Below are 14,463 nucleotides of genomic sequence, written 5' to 3' on the forward strand. Positions count from 1 at the left end.
GTTTTCTTTTGGACCAGAGTCTGACCTAAAGCACACTGTGGCAGCAGGGTCTTTCCTCGGTAGTCTTTGGACCAAACCCTTAAAATATTTTCACAGTAGTATCACTACCATATTACATGATTGCTTCTTTGCACCCTGCACTCTGTTGGAAGGTATTCAAAACAAGTCCAGATTTATACCAAAACATTTGCCATGTGTTTCAGATAATGCATAATAAACTTTGAACACAACATAGCAGATTTAATGGCCAACATTTCCTTTTAAACTCTCTTATTTTTCTCCCTCCCACTTCACTCTCACATCCCTGCACCCTCACACTTTTTCTGACAGCATTGCTTTAGTACCTTCAATAAAATAGCCTCAGCCAGTGAAGCAAATACAATCACCTTATGAGGTGTGACTAACTTTGGGTGCAGACTTTGTCCTTTGCTGCTCTTTACAGATGACACAGGAGCCCTTGTTGGCCCTGCAGCTGGGAGTGAGCAAGTGAAACAGAAACATGGCATTTGTCAGCTTTTTGGTCCCCTGCTTTGTGATAGGCATTGATATTGCTTTCTCTTGCCAGAGTGCTGTCGACTTCGTGGGTGCCAGTTCTCCAGGAGACATCGTTATTGGAGGCTTGTTTGCAGTTCATAGCGAAATGCTGCATCCAGAAGATCCCATCAAGCCAGTAATTCAGAACTGTGCCGGGTGAGTAATACTGGGAATTACATATCTAGCAAAGAAGAGGCCACTGAAATTGGGCATGTAACTCTTACATTAAGGTGAACAAATTCTGGCCCTTTTTTACTTTTCTTAGTCCTTAAAAATACCTCGGACATCACACAAATTTCACATAAATTAATACAGGGTGATAAAGCATGGCCAAGTTACAGTAAAAGATACTGTGGCTGCCTGAGGAATGGAATGAGCATTTGATCCTATTTCAGTCTTCATAGATAATCTAGTACCTTGGAGGTTTGTGCTGAACAATCATTTAATTTCCATGGAAATGCTAATTTGCTATAGGAGTGAAGGACTCTGCTGTGCAGCTAACCATTTTTTGTTAAGAAGTTGAACCCACATGATTTGAACACAGGCAGAACACATTTTACCAAAACCCATAGTCAAGTGTGCCTCCCACCTCACAGGGCACCTACGATAGTACCTTGCAGACGGCATTGTAATTATTTTTATAATTACTGTAATTATTACTCTCTGAATTATAATCATGGTATTATGTTACATGATAGACTACATATAAACACCATGTGAGGAAGGTATTCAGGTTCAGAGTGTGCACCAGAATATTTATTTTGTTGGCTCCAAATCCTGCTGTGCTTGAAACATCCATTTTTCTGGAATGCATAAGAAGGAAACCTGGTGAAGAACTTCATTTTAAGTATAACAAAGCTTTCCTAAGCCCAGGAATCCCAAATATGCATTTTGTTTAATTTAAATACAGGTTCATATACTCAAATTTTATTTGAATTTTGCATGCATCTTAATCCCACATCTGAATCTAATAATCAGATAGACATGCAGGCATCCATTTGGATTTACAACAAAATATTGATAAAGTTGATAATTTTGTCAGTCTTCCCTTATTTGTCTACGGAGTCATAAATTGTCTCAGGTCCATCTGAAATTTAAGTTAGTTCACAAAATTTGTAAACTTTAGAAAAGTTTGCCTGGGAGTAGGGTTGGTTATATTACAGACATTTTTTGCTAGCAGAATTCTGATTAAGTATCTGTTCTAACATCCACTGGAGATGAGGGAAATAGCTGTACTAACTTTTGCAGGTCTAGGTAGGATTTTGGAAATATCAATGTAATCACTAGAGACTTCAATCTCTGAAATATTTCCTTCTACTCTGAAATATTTAGTACTTCCTTTTCTTTGCTTGAAGCATTTGGTGAAAGCAAATATGTTTTTTGAAAGGCTTACTGGACAGACGTAATAAATTGGAATTTTTTAACTGACATTGACAGATACTTCTCAAAGATATTACTTGTAAATTTTCATGTAGCATGAAAATTAAATTTTTAGTGCCCTTTTTTTCAGAAAAACACTTTTGTTTTTTCCCAGGTATATATTACGTTTTGTGTTCATTTTCCTTAATCTCCCATTAGGTGAGATAAAAATATATGGTTTCTAATCTTTTGTACACTAAAACCCAAGAAAATCACACAAAACTTACTACCAATAATTTCTTCTCAATAGTTGTCAAATTCTAAGGGACATGCTCAAAACTGACTTTGCTTCAGCCTTGTTTCCAGCAATGTTTTTCTAAAAAATACCTCCTGTGTTTCCTGACAGCTTTGAAATTCAAGTTTTCCTTCAGACACTTGCAATGATACATGCTATTGAAACAATCAACAATTCAACGCTGTTATCTGGAGTTACTCTGGGCTACGAGATATATGACACGTGTGCAGAAGTTACAAAAGCCATGGCATCTGCTCTGAGGTTTCTGTCAAAATTCAATTCTTCTGAGGATGCTGTAGAGTTCAAGTGTAACTACTCAAACTATATCCCGAGAATTAAGGCAGTCGTTGGAGCCAGCTACTCGGAGGTGTCGATGGCAGTTTCAAGGCTGTTGGCTTTGCAACTAATCCCACAGGTAGGTTTTAGGGAATTGAATTTTGAACAGTGGTTCAAATTTACCTGAGAATAAAGCTGCATTTCTGATCATAGGAATTGCAAAAGCCACGTGTTTACTACAGGGCAGGATTTGGCTCAATCTAAGGACATCAGGAGGGGTGGACTTCAGCTCCAAATGGAGGACTTGATTCACTTGCCAAAACAAAAGCAGTAAGGGATATTTTATATGCCTGAGGCACATGCATCCAAGTGCTCTTTCAGGGTGATGTTGGGCTCTTGTCAGCCTGGTGTTGCCATTAGTCAGTCCTGTTTGTGCCAGTTACTCCAATGTACCTTGGATGACATTCTAGGACTTTGGTCAGGCAGCAAAATTACAGCTGCCACGTCTAGTCTGGCAGGTGGTGAATGTGACAATACTCAATCTCAAACTGAAAAAAAAAAAAAAAAGAGGGACTAAGTCAAATCTAGACAGAAATCTGGGAATTCTTTTCTGCCCAAGAGAAATTAATTATTAGAGTCAGACAAAACTATGGATAGATTTACTCCTGTTACTCCTCAAGCAGTAGAAGAGAAAGAACACAACCATTTAGATCCACACAGTCATTCCAGAAGCGTTGTTCTTCATTTCTGACCTCTCTAGGAGTAGTACTGCCCCACACTTGTGCCTTGGCCAGTGCTTATGTTCCTGCTTTCACCATTGTAAAAGAGTAAGGGTCAAAGCTGGGACCAACATGAAAAAAGCAGATAACTTCCACACCATCCTGTCTTGCACTTTGGTTTTGTGAATTGATATAAATTAACTCTGCAAAGTAGCAACATAGTAACCAAACACTTGGAAAAGAGGTAAAATCTGAACCAAAGATAACTTCTAACTGAATCTTCTCCTCTGCAATGGTAGGAAGTAATTCTGACCTTCAACGCCACCACAGGAGCTATAGTAAGTACGAAAACTGAAGTGCCACACTTGAACATAACTAAAAGGCAAGTGGTATGAAACAAACCTGCATTAGGGCACAGATGGAAAACGGGACCCAGCAGATTTTTCTTATCAATAGCACCTGCGATCTTCTGACACCTGTAAGATTTGGTATCACCTCCAGTCAGGTGACTCTTATTTTGGAAAGCTCAGATTTATTTTTTAAGAACCATCAAGCAGTGTAGGGGGGAAAGTTCCATCAAACAAATAGAGAAGGATTAAAACTGGAAAGATTGGAATAGCAATGTTCAATTTATGTTTTTCTAGCTACATTCACCAGAAAAAGATAGTAAACATTTTGTACAAAAGAATTAGAGCATTCTGTACTATTTGTTAGTCTTTGTTTTTCTGGGAGGTTCTTCAAACAGATTTAATGATTCTTTTAAGATATATAATAATTAAATCTTGAAAAGAATATATGTATATGGATAAACCATACTAACACACTCAATGATAGAAAAATACTGCAATATATAAAAGTACTAGGAATTTGAATAGTAACTCAAAAAATAGTTAATGCTTCCAGTGTTTTAACTATTGTTTTGAATAGTATGCTGATAGTATCTGAACAGAGTAAACCAAAATCTTTATACCATCATAACTATATCCATTTTGAAAGGTTTTGTTCTCTGCCTTCACTGAATTATGCTGATAAGGACAAAAAAAAGTGGAACCGGTACTGGACACAAGTCTGAATCCTAAGAGCAGGGAGAGGGAACTTGTCCCATTTGGCTGTAGCTTGTTGATGCTCACTCACAGGAAGAAGGGAGGCTGGGTCAGGCTGGAAAAAAGAGCAATTGTGGCAGCTTTGAATCTCTTGGGGGAGACCAACTCTGTAACTGAATTGTTCGCTCTTCCTAGGTCAGTCCTGCATCATCAGCTGAAATCCTCAGTGACAAAATCAGGTTTCCTTCTTTCTTCAGGACTATCCCCAGTGATTTTCATCAGACAAGAGCAATGACCCGCTTGATCTGTGAATCTGGGTGGAACTGGATTGGAGTAATAGCCACTGATGATGACAATGGGCGGTTCGCTCTGGAGAGCTTTGGGGTCCAGGCCATGGTGAACAACGTTTGCATAGCTTTTAAAGAAATGCTGCCAGCCTATCTCTCTGACAGCACCTTTCACACCAAAGTTGATCATGCAATTGAGAAGATTGTCAAGGAAACAAGAGTAAATGTTATTGTGGTCTTTATGAGACAGTTCCATGTGCTCAAATTATTTAAGAAGGCAATTGAGAGGAACGTTAATAAAATCTGGATTGCAAGTGATAACTGGTCAGCTGCAGTCAAAATCAGTACAATTCCCAATATCAGACAGCTGGGAACCATTGTGGGATTTGGATTTAAAAGTGGAGATATGTCCTCATTCCAAAACTTTCTGAGAAATCTTCAGGAAAAGCCCACTAACAACAACAAGTTTTTACGTGAATATATTATGCTTTTGTCAGTTTGTGCAAACCTGGAATATCATGATTTTCAAACATGCATTTCAAACCAGTCCCAGGATGATCTACTGGAAGATGTTGAGAATAAACACCAGATCTGGAGAGATGATTTTTTGAAAGCTAACATTGAACCAGGATTTATCCAAAGTACTACACTTGCAGTCTATGCCATAGCTCATGCCATTAAAGGACAATGCAAAAACAGAAGCTGCAAGGATCCCTCTGCCTTCACTCCCTGGGAGGTAAGATGTTAATTCTTTCAGGTCTTATAATCTCTGCCTAACTTTCACCTAATTTTTTGCTCCCACATTCATGTATTTTCTAGCTCGGTCCTTTTACTAAATGACATTTTATTCCTCTTCCTACCAGAGCAGAAGTATCTAGCTGCTGCAGTGATAACTACACTCCAGTTTTGTCTCCCTTTTTTTGGCTTATGTGTTCTGCTGTAGATATAGATAGCTACTGGATGGTGGTAACTGCATAACCACCAACTCCTCCTTGATGAGTACAATAACAATGGCTGTAAATATGTGATTCCACAAGTGGAGAAGGGATCTTTAGCTTCTGGGTTTCATTAGCTACCCTAACACTTCCTCCATCACCTTCAAAGAGCACATAGAGTAGGCACCAGCTTGAATGAAGGCTCCATCCTGTAGGCTTCTCGACGGAACATCTTGCTAGCTACTCATGTAGGATAAAATAAAATGTGCAGTCACTCTACAGTTGACTTATCAGCTCTTCAGCTACTAGTAGTTGGTCCTGTTGCTGTAAACCACTATGTGTAATACACATCTATGAGTGCTTTTGAGAGATGGGGATACTGCTGGATAGGAACATTCACCAAAGAGTTCCAATTTTCCTCTCTCTCTCTCACCGTTGTATCTGTTTTGTTTTAATTCAAGTATTTTCCTCTATAATTAATTTCTACTTGAAACTGAAAATGCAACACATTTTCAGTTTCATCTTGATTTATACTGAATTGACTGGTTGGAAAATTAGACATAACCTTTAAGATAGGTGAGGTACTCATTATCACACTCAACTGGGTGGGAAAAGAAGAGGAAAAATCAGACAAGTAAACCTGACCTGACCTTTTACCCAAGAACCCGCTTAGGAGTATTCACTTTTACACACTTTTACTCAGAGGATTAAACAAATGTTAATTTAAAAGTCAAACAACCACTCTGACTTGCTCTGACCTCTTATCCTAGGTCAGGGCAGGTCAAACCAAGATAGGGGATTTGAAAAAAACCAACACCAACAAACCAACCAACCAACAACCCAGTAACAATTGGACTCTCACATGAATTTGTAAATGCAAATGAGACAAATTCAGGACTGTTCTGTAGGAATGCAACTTTATGGAGCTGTATTTACATCATTGTTAAGCCAAATCCCAAACCATCAAAATTAAAAATCCTTTTAAGTTGTTAAACACTTGTGAAGAAAACTGAAAGCAATAATTATTTTCCTTGTGTTGTTTTCATTACATACTTCTTCTACACTACATTTAAACTTTCTAGAAAGGGATATAAATATATAGATAAAGCTTAGGATCCAAATAATCCATATCACACATCTTTATATACAGAGAAACAATAGAGTGATTGGTGTTACAGACTTCACAAAAATAATCATCAGTTACATCAAAATATTGCTAAAAATAGAGCTTCCATCTGAAACTCTAGATATATTCAAAAAGCTCTGGTGTCCTCATATTGCTAGAGAAATTGGAAAAGTAAAGATGAGAAATATTAAAAGACAAGTCTGAGTATATAGTATAAAAAGAAATCCTATTCAGTTCCACACAACTATGCAGCATCCAAATTGAATGCACTACTGGTTAGAAACACACTGGTTCTTCATAAGTTATACGAACTCTCAAAAAAATTAGATTATACATGAAATAATGGCATATTATATACACCAGATGTGTTACACATATTTGACAAAACCTATTGAGGCAGTATACCTTTCAGCATGTTTGTTAAATGCTACGAATGTAACAAATGGATCCATGTAAGAGCATGACTTTCAAAAGCAGTTGAACCCAGCCTTTCACCAAAACATTAAATTTTTTCCTTGTCAGTTAATCCCTGTTGCCAAAAAGTCGTTAGGCCTGCAAAATAATAGAGCCTTTGTTTTGATTAAGAACCACAGTAGCAAATGGAAGTTGTTCGACGATATCCCTATGAATTGAGAGTGGGTTATATCTGCCTTAACCTGCTCTTTTCTATATTCACAGAGACCTTTTTGATCTGGCTGTTTGTGAGTAGGGAGGCAGAAATTTTACCCTGTTGAACAGAATGGATTGCAATATGAAGCTGGACAATTGCCTTATCAAGCATTCTCATTTTGGTATTTCCTATGACCTATCAAATATGGCCTTGCAGTTTATTGCCGTTGTGCCATTGATCTCTTCATCTGAGCAAACTGGCACATATTGTTCATTCAACAGTTCTGAGTCTCCCCTTGCCATACACAAATTCAGTCAGAGTCACATCTGAGAACAATGCTAGATATTTCCAGACATACTGGGGGAATTTACTCTGGAAGAAAGTGTTGCCCGGATTGCCTCTGATGACAGTAAAGTGATAGCAGGAGTACCACTCACCCTTGTTCTTTACAAAAAGGGGAGTGTCAAAGGACCATTAGCTCTTGCAAGCAAAAATATTTTTTCTCCTAACATTATACCAAAATTTCCATGGCTGCAAAAGAATACTAATCTGAGTATTTGTGCACACTGCATAGACTTAGGAAATTATTAATTTTTTATTAATAGATTTTTTAAGGTCAACAGGATTGTCTGTATATGTAATTCTGTAAACAGCTATAAAGATGAATTTAGATTTTAATACTTTTCTTAGTCCTAAAAGCATTTTTAACTTGATTTTACCATACAAATGTTAAATTACTCAGTTTGTCACACTGACATGATACTGATGTATGTTATCATTTCTTATACTTATGTGCAGCTCCTTGAAGAACTTAAAAAAGTTGTATTCATTGATGATGATAAAGAAGTCAAGTTTGACTCCAATGGAGATATGAGCACCAGTTATGATGTACTTCTTTGGAAAGAAATCGATGGCCGCATGGAAATCACCACTGTGGCAGAATATGATGCAGAGAAAGGTGACTTTATCTTTGAGGATGAAGAGAAAAAAAAAGATTTTCTAGATTTAAAGGTAATTTTTAATTTATTGACATAACGTGAAATTTGATTCATATGATTTCTTCTCCCTCTGGCATTTGCAACTGAATGTGTCAGCCAGAAATCTCTCTTGTAGTTTAATGTTCTCCTTTAAGAGTCAAGAATCCTTTTGGAGTATATTTGATCACTTTCATGCATCCTGAGATGCATATTAGCCTGTGAGCATCAATTTGAAATTTATTTATTTCTCTAGAATGCTCCTAGAAGGCTTCCTAAGATGAGAAGTTATGTCTGTCCTAGGGATGCCACTCAAGAATCTTGAAAAGGGATCTTAAAATAAGAAATGACTGTGTACAAAAAAAAACCGCTCTCTAATTAACCACAATTTTTTTTCCCTTTTTTTACATGAAGACTCATATCTATTGAGTTTATTGTTTAAAAAGAAAAGAAGATGCTTTGTTGTTTATTTGATCCTGTTAGAGCTGAGGTCATCACGGCTACATGAGTACGTGGTGCCATACATAGCCCCAGCACTGGTGTACACAGAACTAGTGTGTGGTCCTGGACAGTTCCAACTGGATAATCTGTTATCTGTGCATGGCTGGAGGTCTGAGTTCATGATGCAGCTCCCCACTAATTGGACAAGGAGAGACTGCTTTACCAAGTGGGTTGAATTCTAGTCTCAGCATGTGAACTCAGTTGAGGACAGAAAAAACCCTCAAATCTTGCCCCTCTTTGTGGTGCAAGCAAATGTTCAACGTAATTTTCAGATTCCCTTAAAATATGGATGATGCCAAAAAAACCCCAAAAAACAACAGTACAAATTGCAGCATTACTGGAGGTTTATATTAATGGTTTTTTTAGAGGATTTTATTTGTTTGTTTTTTATTCTTTGCACACTGCAGAAAGTTCAGTCAACATGTTCCCAGCACTGCAGGCCAGGCCAGGTGAAAAAGGTTACAGAAAGTCCACATACATGCTGCTATGAGTGTGTTTACTGCCCAGAAAACCATTACAGCAATCAAACAGGTAAAGAATTGTGATCCAAATAAAAGTTTATTTAGACATCAGTACAATTGTTCTGTTTGTATATAATGTGCCTTGACAACCTTGGGTTTAACTTTGGAAGGGGATTTAAATATTTGTTTATGATCAGTTTCCCATAAAACTTGCTATAAATGCTTCTTAGGAGACCAAACTTAAAGCAGTTAGATTGGCCAGATAACTAGCGTTATCCTTTGCTAGGATGGAAATTCTGGCTGATTTATCAGTGAGACTGACTCTCATTAAAATAGAGTCTTGCCTCCCTGTCTTTCCATAGTACACCCAGTCCAATAAGGAAGAATTTCTTTACTGTGAGGGTGGTGAGGCACTGGAACAGGTTGCCCAGAGAAGTTGTTGTGGATGCCCCCTCTTTGGAAGTGTTCAAGGGCAGGTTGGATGGAGCTACCTGATGTAGTGGAAGGTGTCCCTGCCTCTGGCAGGGGATGTTGTAACTAGATGGTCTTTTAAGGTCCCTTCCAACCCAAATTCTTCTATGAACCTATGCATCTATGAAGTTCAAGCGTTATGTATTTTGCTTACCAGAATTGTACAGTAATATTTTCTAGTATCAAATCTGATGTGTACTTTACCAGTGGTTCATTTATAGGTTTAAGCAAAAATTTTTAAAGGAGAAAATTAAATATGGAGGAGAGAGATGGAATTAAGAAAACTGTGGTACTTTATCCTTTTAATATCCTGAGAGCAGAAGGAAATTAAATTTTACCTTCTTATTCAATTAGCTGTGAAATGTCTCCATATCAGAGGACAAGAATTTCAAAGCAAAAGCACCTTTCAAATCATAAACTAAAGCAATGTTTCTTCTTGTTATTGTATTTCAAAAGCTATCTGTAATGAGCATGTTGGGGTGTTTTCTTGTCAAAATAGACAAACAAAAGAAAAATAGTTCAAATTTTTTGCAAGAGAATTGATTATTTATTGTTCAGGTTTTAGTAAAAGTTTGCCTGTCCAGAGTTCTGGTCGGGTCACATATTGCTAGTCAGTGATGACCAAGACAATTTTAGAACCCTGGTCATTCTCCCTGTCCTCTCCCTGTCCCTGGTTGCAGGAAACCCTTGCTCCCAGCTGGCAGACAGTTCTGTCAGTGCCACCGCAGCCATCGCAGCTCTGCAGCTCCTCCACCTGGACGGCGACAGCAGCAGTCAGATGCAGTCAGACACGTCTTTTCCTCTTAGTAGCCCTTCTTCCCACGTTGCTACTGTATCTCAAGGCCGATAAAACACTTCGCAGTTTATTTACTTTGGGTTCTTAAATTATCTTCCTTTTTTTCTGCTTCCAGATATGGATTACTGCTACCGATGTAACAACAAAACCTACTGGGCTCCCATCAACAGTACCACATGCTACAAAAAGACAGTCTATTTCCTCACCTGGACTGACTGGTTTGCTGTTTTCCTCCTCCTTCTGTCTGCTTTCGGAGTCGTGTTAGTTTTGTCAATTTGTGTAATATTTACTAAAAACTTGAACACACCAGTTGTAAAGGCATCTGGTGGTCTGACTGTCTGCTATATTATTCTCTTCAGTCACTTCTTAATTTTTTTGAGCACCATCTTCTTCATAGATGTACCCACAGAATTCAAATGTAAAACTAGGCAAGCACTCTTTGGCATAAGTTTTACACTCTGCATTTCATGTATTTTAATGAAGTCACTAAAAATTTTACTAGCCTTCAGCTTTGATCCCAAGCTTCAGAATTTCCTGAAATGCATGTATAAACCTATTCCCACTGTGGCCACCTGCACTGGAATTCAAGTTATCATTTGTACCTTCTGGCTAATATTTAGGACACCTTTTGTAACCCAAAATTTCTCAATCCCAAGAGCAATAATTCTGGAGTGCAATGAGGGGTCTATTGTAGCTTTTGGGATTATGCTGGGCTACATCGCCGCTCTAGCCTTTATTTGCTTCATATTTGCCTTTAAAGGTAGGAAATTGCCAGAGAACTACAATGAAGCTAAATTCATCACTTTTGGCATGCTAATTTACTTTATAGCATGGATTGTATTTATCCCTGTCTATGCAACTACATTTGGCAAATACTTGCCAGCAGTGGAAATCATCGTTGTTTTAATATCCAATTACGGAATCCTCTGCTGCACTTTTCTTCCAAAGTGCTATATCATCATTTACAAGCAAGAAACAAACACAAAATCTGCCTTTCTCAAAATGGTTTACACGTATTCCTCTAAAAGTGCAGGTAGCGTTACTGTTAGTCAGGTTTCTTTGGATTCAAAGTCTTCCAGCGTCCGAGCTCCTATCTCAGACTCGTGTAAAACTGACAAAAACTCTGTGAATGGAAACTGCCAGTTCCAAGTGCCAGGGCAGCCACTAATAAAAGGCAAGGTTCTTCCTAAAAATGGTGCCAGGAAAAGAGTCTCCAGCATATGACTGGCCAGTGGTCAAGTAGTGGAAGATAAAAAGCCATGAGAGCTATTTATCTCTCAGATCTCTTTCCTTTTGGCATCCCCAAGGAGAGCAGGACATGTGAAAACTCTTGTTCTCCTGTACTTAAGCAGTTATCCATTACCAGATCTGAAAGGCTTTCCTGGCCCTGAGAGTCCAGTCCTTGCTCCTGCAGGGTCCATGATGCGCAGTCCCCTGCGGGACCTGTGGGAACCTATTCTGCAATCTCCCTTCCTCAAGTGAGACAGAAGAATCACAAAAATATTATTTCTTACAGTCGCATAGGTGGGACCACATGAGTTTACTCCACTTCTTTTGCCTCTGATACACAATTCTTTAAGGAGCTATTCTTCTCATCTGGCCCCATTTCACAGATCAAAGAGAACCTTGTCCCAGCCTTTGTTTGCTAGGCTAAACAAGCCGAGTCCTTTAGTCTCCACTTTTAAGATAGGCTTTCCATTCTTCTGAACTTCCAAATGTAACCTTTTTCAGCTGGTATCAGCGAATCTCTTTTTTTTCCTCCCCAGAATTGCACACCTTATTCCAGATGAGTGCTGCAGTAACCTTTAAAGTTCCTTGTATTTATCAGGATGGTAATGAACTAGAGACAGGTCTATAAAAGAATTAAAGAATTTCTTGGGAGCTCTGTAGTTATACATATGTTCCTCTACATTTTTTCTCCATACTCAGAGGAAATACGCTGATTCATCTCGTGCACCTTCTCTGATGCATGAAGAGGGAGCCTACTGTGTTTGTCCCCAGATGTCCTCTTAGTTGAGAGTGTAAGGACAAAGTGTAATGTCAAAACTTAAAACCACTTATTGATTCCTCTCATTAGGATTAATAGTGTAATTACCAGTATCAGCATGAGTACATCCTGGGAATTTTGGGGGGTTGTATACTAGTTAAAAAAATCTGATTTTCAATAAGAACATGCCAATACACCATTACAGTACATAGAAATAGCACAAGATTGAACTGGTATGATCTGCATTGGATGAGTCTCTGCTCTGTAGCAACATGAGCACAGCTGTGCTGTGCCTTCTGCATGAGAGACAAAAGGCAAATTCAGAGAAGGAGGAACTCTTCTGTCAGGGTAATGGTACCACAGAGCTTTTTCAGATTCTAAACAGCAGAGCTACACTGTCAGTCCGGGACCAGGAAAAATACTTTTCCGTATTCTGGAAGCCTGAAACATATTTTAACTTCTGTGAAATGTTACTGTGAAATAATACTAAATTCCTTGAGTTTTGCCCATGCTTCTGTTTTGATTTAGAATAACTGGATGTTGTAGAAGAGCAAAATAAAAGCAGTAGATTTTGTGTTACGGAGGCATGTTGTACTATGGTTATGTAATTTATATCTATTTTTATAAAATTTTTATTTATATGTTGTAACCCTTATCCATATTTTTCTATTCATATTTTGTTAAAAATAAAAAATAAATCACATTTCAAAAATGGACATGGGCGATGAAATTATGACGCGTAGACTAGGTATGTACTGTGTATCTATGAAGACATTTTAAAGTAATTTGAATGGCAAGAGTGCAATTTACCTTCAGACTTGTGTAATTGCAAACATTCTGTTGCTGATTGGAGGAATGAAGTTTTATGCATATATGTTTACATGATGAATGCTGTTCATACATCAATTGTTGCAAATACTTTTCTGGATATGAAGTTATGTATAATAAGGTTACAATTACTGCAATTTGACTGCCAAAGCAGCAAGAAGTCTGTCCCTAAAAGAGAGAAGCAAAGCTTACATTGCATGACTGTCAGCAATCAGCTGGTTAGAAAAGTTAATTTGGCTCAAATGTCATGCCTGTATTTACTGTTTCCAAAAGCTTTGAGTATAGCATGTCTTGAATCTATATGAAAGGGAATGATTAAAGCCATATTGTTATTTCAAATTGAGTTTGCTTACTTAATTTCCTCACCTCTCCACATGATGATCTGTTTGGCCTTGAACAACAGCAATACACATACCTGTAAGGTGTTTCCACTGTAGATCTCAGTCTGCTTCTTAGAAACTTCCTTTAGGTTGAAAGTTGTGTGCAGTAGGGCATTCTTCCTACAGGACAATGAGGAAAGTGTCTAGAGGAACAGGTTCTGGTGACAGCAATGTGAAGGTCTCTACTGAGGTATCTTTAAGGAAAGACACCATATATGGTGGAATTTCAAAGGAGCCCTACCTACTGCATCTAATTCTTCAGCTACTCGGGTCTTGTGCAAAGCACAGTCAACAGCGGAGCTAAGACCATGTAACAGATTTGCTAGCCTGGCTTGGCAGAAAAAAGAGACACTATAGCAAGCTGTGTTACATGTTTTTAAATGTTTTGTCTGTAAGAAACAATTGATCATATGTAGGTAGAACATAAAGGGATTGTGCTATAGAGGATATGAAAAGGCTTAAAACAGGAGTTCGTTATGCTAAAGAAGCATTTGCGCACTTTCACCTGCCCGGAGCAGTAAGTATTCCACCAATGTAACTATTCCTGTTACCAGTCATGGGGACATGAAATGAGCCTGAAACAGATTTTCATCCCCAGAACACGGAACAGAATCACCTTCCAGAATCATAGCAAAGCCTCAGCATGATGCTCCCAGAGCCACAGCCCATAGGTCAGGTCATGTGGGGCCAAAGGGGTCAGCTCATTTTTTTTTGGCTCACAGCACACTCTCCTTGTTTACTTTGGAAAGATCCTAAAACTATGTCTCAAAACACTAACATCCCATGAGCACATTTTCTGTCTCTGAGAGCAATAGAGAGAACAAATGTCCCCAAATACACTGCTGTTCATAGAAAAATCAAATGTGAAAATGTTGTTAGTT

The 14,463-nt window shown here is 38.2% G+C and overlaps 1 protein-coding gene across 3 annotated transcripts; it reads left to right on the forward strand.

The window, feature by feature from the left end:
* The first annotated feature begins 270 nt into the window (after positions 1–270).
* GPRC6A (G protein-coupled receptor class C group 6 member A) lies at positions 271–13,618 on the forward strand. Of its 3 annotated transcripts, XM_051792155.1 has the most exons (8): positions 278–394; positions 566–690; positions 2,300–2,603; positions 3,483–3,521; positions 4,422–5,249; positions 7,983–8,195; positions 9,067–9,190; positions 10,503–13,618. In XM_051792155.1, the coding sequence occupies exons 2-8, from the start codon at positions 641–643 to the stop codon at positions 11,609–11,611; spliced, it is 2,667 nt and encodes an 888-aa protein (XP_051648115.1). In that variant the 5' UTR covers positions 278–394; positions 566–640; the 3' UTR covers positions 11,612–13,618. The 3 variants fall into 3 exon arrangements, with proteins under 3 accessions (XP_051648114.1, XP_051648113.1, XP_051648115.1); XM_051792154.1 differs by having other exon boundaries at positions 271–690; positions 10,503–13,617; XM_051792153.1 differs by lacking the exon at positions 3,483–3,521 and having other exon boundaries at positions 271–690.
* Positions 13,619–14,463: the final 845 nt, after the last annotated feature.

The sequence above is a fragment of the Manacus candei genome, unplaced genomic scaffold (genome assembly GCF_025592945.1).
Source record: "Manacus candei isolate 608988 ecotype Guabito, Panama unplaced genomic scaffold, ASM2559294v1 h1tg000034l, whole genome shotgun sequence".
Lineage (NCBI taxonomy): Eukaryota > Metazoa > Chordata > Aves > Passeriformes > Pipridae > Manacus > Manacus candei.

Bases quoted from the DNA above. Each gene is read 5' to 3' on its own strand.
- GPRC6A (XM_051792154.1), top strand. From the start codon at position 500: ATGGCATTTGTCAGCTTTTTGGTCCCCTGCTTTGTGATAGGCATTGAT. The intron at 2,604-3,482 runs GTAGGTTTTAGG...CTGCAATGGTAG, and splicing joins CTTTGCAACTAATCCCACAG to GAAGTAATTCTGACCTTCAA. The intron at 9,191-10,502 runs GTAAAGAATTGT...TTCTGCTTCCAG, and splicing joins CCATTACAGCAATCAAACAG to ATATGGATTACTGCTACCGA.